The 4795-nt window shown below is 35.1% G+C and overlaps 1 protein-coding gene across 1 annotated transcript; it reads left to right on the top strand.

The window, feature by feature from the left end:
- On the top strand, positions 1-4795 carry lrrc18b (leucine rich repeat containing 18b). Its single transcript, XM_047817034.1, has 2 exons — positions 1-1380; positions 2216-4795. The coding sequence occupies exon 2, from the start codon at positions 2220-2222 to the stop codon at positions 2985-2987; it is 768 nt and encodes a 255-aa protein (XP_047672990.1). The 5' UTR covers positions 1-1380; positions 2216-2219; the 3' UTR covers positions 2988-4795.

The following is a 4795-nucleotide window of genomic DNA, read 5'->3' as shown; positions in this document are numbered from 1 at the left end:
CGTACAACAAAGGCCATAACTTTAAAACCACTGACAGGTGAAGTGAATAACACTGGACATATTAGACAGCAAGTGAACAACGAGTTCTTGAAGTTAATGTGTTGGAAGCAGGCAAAATACGGTCAAAAATGTCACCAAATTGTGACCCTTAGTTATGTGGAAGAAATTATAGAATAATGAGCCATGCTGAGGTGCAGGTTCCATCTTCACATTTTTCATCTTAGTTGCTTTGACCAGAGGAAATGAGAGATGGAACAAACAAAGAAAAATGTTGTAATGGATTCCTCAGTGGCTGAAAGAAGAAACCAGATTGTCTAAATTCAGTGACAAACAAACTTGAGAACAGTACTGAGACTGAAATGGACTCCCGTGACTTTCAGATTACCTTTCAAATACAAGCAACTACAGTACAACAAACACAAACGTCATTGTTTATTGAAAAAAATGCCTTAGGCCACACCTAAGTCACCTGTTACCAAGACATCTGTTATGACCATGAGTAAATGAGCATTTACTAATGTATTGGGTGTATCAATATTGGTGACTGTCAGTTTCTTTTACTGGACTTGACTCAGTTGTTAATTGTCCATAATTTTGGTCTTCTAATATAATGTACAAATAAATACTACTACTACTACTACTACTACTACTACTACTACTAATAATAATAATAATAATAATATGAAGATGAAAATGAAGATGAAGAGAACGAAGCTGACTGGCATCATTGACTAAATTGTTCATAATGTGTGAACATGCCCTTAAATGGGTTGACACCCCATCCAGGGTAGCACCTTCTTTGTACCCCAAGTATCTTGGGACCTACTCTAGGTTCCCCGCAACCCTGTGTAGGATAAGCAATACAGAAAATGGATGGGTGGATCCGATAACCATAATGATAATAATAAATGCTTTCTCCAAATATTCAGTCTGTTATTTCTATTCAAGTTTTCAATTGATAAAGTATTTTTGAAACAATTCATTAATTGATAGTACATTAACCCCTTTACAAATTTCCAAAGTATGAGAAACCCAATGATGTTTCCTATAGGTCATTATTACTAGAGCTATATTACTAGTACTACAATCCAGAATAGTTTCAGGCCCTTAAAATCTTCTCCAACACGCCTGAGAACAATAAAACCAGGTTCTTTCAGTTGCCTGGTTACTAAAGCAAACACAGCTAGCTTAAGTAATGCCATAGCACTGTTTCAAATGTCTTGGGAAAGGGAGAAGCAAGCAAAACAGTTTTATTTACAAGCTAGTGAGACAGGATTGTGAATAATTCATATGGAAGATCTGTCAAGAGTAGAGGAAGAGCTTTAAAGTGCACATTCTCTGAGCTAGAGACGTGAAGCTATCTGGATAAATTCTGGAACAGTAAGTAAGAATTCTGAATTTAAATGAGCATACATGTTTATTTTGTTTGGGATGTTTTTTATTTTTCTTATGTTAAAACTTGAAATTTAAATGCTTTAAGGTGTTGGTCTGGTGGTTTAACAATAAGAAATAAACTCACTGTGGTCTGTTTCAGGATTACTCTATCCCTGTAAACAGTACAAGGGGGCTCACCTGATGGTTTTAAAAAGGTGGCAAGTAATAAATCATTGAGCATTTTAATCATAAGAGATCAAATTAAATTGTTCTTTCTGCCATTATCATAACAGTGGAAGAATAGTGGAAGGAACATTTGGAAGAATAGTGTTCATCTCTTTAGTTCAGTCCAAGAGTACTATCTGTGCCAAAAAGCATTGAGGCTGCTCTGGCAGTTTGTGGTGCCCAAATACCCCACACTTTATGCTTACTTTATGAAATTTCCTTTAATTTGTCACATGCCTACATATAAGAATTGAGACAATTTGAAGATTCATCTTGTGCAGCTAATTACCTAGATCTTGTACAACACTAGCAAAGTGATTTCTAAGGTGACAACAATTATCTAAATGTCCAAAAGGAAATGATAGAAAAATAATGTATTTAAAAATATGTTGCATTATAGCATGTGCACTTAGTAACAGACAATAAACTATGTAAGCTGTAGTTAATGTTTAGAAAATTAACATATATAAATACATTGTTCTGCTAAGACGTAATCGGATAAATAGATAAATGCTTGAATGTGCAAGTGTAAAGAAGTTCCTAATAAAGTATATGGTTACTGTATATAAAATATACAACATAACCATTCACTTGATTGTCTATTTCTGTTTCCTAGTAAAATGGCAAAGGGGAAAAGAAAATCAAATGAGCCCAAAGGTCGAAAAATCACACTTAAGATGGCCAAGAATGCAGTAAAGCTGACGATGGATGGCAAGCGCCGTTTAGACCTGAGCAACATGGAGATCACCACATTCCCTAAGTGCATTCTCAAACTGTGTGATGTGGATGAACTGGACCTCAGCCGCAACATGCTGAAGAAGATTCCCAACTCAATCAATAAGTTTGTCAACGTTCGATTGCTTGACTTGCATAGCAACCAATTGGAGCAGCTTCCAGAGGCTATCGGTCACCTGCAGAAACTACAGAATCTTAATATATGCAACAATATGCTAACCACCTACGGTATCCCACATACACTTGGACTTCTTAGGAACCTGAAGAAACTTAACCTGGGTATGAATCGAATTGAGACGGTTCCATCTTTCATTGCAGGACTGAAGGAGCTATGCGAGCTCAGGCTCTTCAACAACCTTTTGACTCAAATTCCTCTGTGGCTCCAGAATTTGCCCAACCTTCACAGGCTCAACATAAAGTGCAACCCACTACCTTCAGGAAATCCACCAAAACTGGACCCTATTCAAAGGGTAGAGAGCCTCTACTTGGTTAGGAAAGATTGCTTTTGTAGTGAATGTCTTAAGAAGTGTAAAGAAGAGAGAGACAGGTTGGACAGAAGGCTTACTGGACAGACTGTACAGAGAAAAACCATAATTGCTGGCTTAATTTTGACTAATTACAAAGAGCAGGGTGTTGAAGCAACATGCAGATAAAGGTAATGAGTGAAAAAAAGCTGTGCTCTGATTTATTTAAATAATAAAAATATATACTGAATATATTTATAAAATCATAATGAAATCATTATTATAGAAGAGCACTGATTGGTCAGAAAGTAAAATATTGATAAAAAAAAGCTGCAAGAAGAATATCCATATTCAAGAATATCCATTTTTCTTGAAAGAAGAAACCAGATTGTCTAAATTCAGTGACACACAAACCTGAGAGTGGGACTAAGGCTGAAACGGATACCAATGACATTCAGATCACCTTTTATATAAAAGACACTACATAAATCAAGATTAAAAGTGAATTGAATTAAAAAGTTATTTTAACATCATTGATAAGTTGATCGAGTTCAGGAAAACATCGCTTATCACAGAACTTAAAACCTTCTGTAAAGAGATTTTATATTTCTGGGTGGAATTCACTGTCTCTCTGATGTTTAACACTCTAAGGGAACTAACTTGGGAATCAATATAACTAGAGGATAGTCTTGATGAGAAGGGATGTTTTCTGTGGTGTGCTGAAATATCATTTTCTTAATATTAGAAGAAACAGGCTGTATTTTAACGATTGTTTAACTGTTTAATATTACAACAGGAACTAAGCTGTTTTATCAATGTTCCATAGTTCCGTGTAACTAATAAAAGCCTCAAAAAAGGGTGTTTTTTAATACATGATAGTAATTATATTATATTATAATATATATAATTATAAGTCTATGGGTTAACTGGGCAGCTATGTGCTGGTCAGAAATATGGCAGACCCACATACTGTATGAGGTTTAATTAAGGAAGAAAGAAATTAATGCAAATCTCTCACACAAATTTTCAGCTTTCAAATTTTCTTTCAATTTTTCACAACCATATACACACATGCTCAGCAGTGATCCCATTATTATATGGTGTTGCATGTACCTAGTCCCCATCTGCTACACTAAGAACACTACAGAATGTGCTGTTAAAGGAAAGTTATCAACTCTGTGAAAGAACATTTAACTGCCTATTGTTATTGTGTTTTTTATTTCTATTTCATACCTATTGATTTATTCCACATAATCTGAATTTGATGAATTGCTATAATTATTTGACCCACATAAAAACTGTATCGTGTAAGTGTGTGTGTGTTTGTGTTTGTGTGTGTGTGTGTGTGTGTGTGTGTGTGTGTGTGTAAACTGGGGCTTTCTCTCCTCTCTTGCTTTACAAACAGCAAGCTCAAAGGCTCTAGCATAACCATAAACCATAATCAGTTACTGTATACTTCCTGTCACCTCAACCAGTCTGAACATCCTCCATAAACATTTTCATTAACAAATACATTTCTGGATGTTTTTAAACTCAAATGACTCTAAAAACTCCAAAATTTTCAAGTGAGTCTGTCTGGCACCAAAAACCATGGTATAACTAGAGCTGGGTGATATGTCAAATAAATTGAATCCCCAATTTTTTGATAAAATTTTATAAAAAATATATTAATAATATTTGTGGGAAAATTTTCGTTTTACAACATCGACATAAACCACAAATTCGAATGAATTTATAATGATTAGGTACAACCATAAGATACAGCAAAGGAAACACATGATTTTCAAATAGCCAAAATGCAGCAATGAGGAGGTGAGTAAACTCCATTCCATGTTAACATGCAATGTAAATGATTCCTGAACATTCCTGATCTTAACACCATCATCAGGTGGATTGAAGCATTCACCACAACAGGGTCTGTGATGAAGAGGAACCCACCTGGCTTTCCAGTCTCTGTGCGAGAGCTATTCTGAAAGCTATTCTATTCTATGTCCAAC

Source organism: Tachysurus fulvidraco, chromosome 8 (genome assembly GCF_022655615.1).
Source record: "Tachysurus fulvidraco isolate hzauxx_2018 chromosome 8, HZAU_PFXX_2.0, whole genome shotgun sequence".
Lineage (NCBI taxonomy): Eukaryota > Metazoa > Chordata > Actinopteri > Siluriformes > Bagridae > Tachysurus > Tachysurus fulvidraco.
Note: the sequence above shows the minus strand (reverse complement) of the source record. Positions and strands in the feature narration are given on the sequence as shown.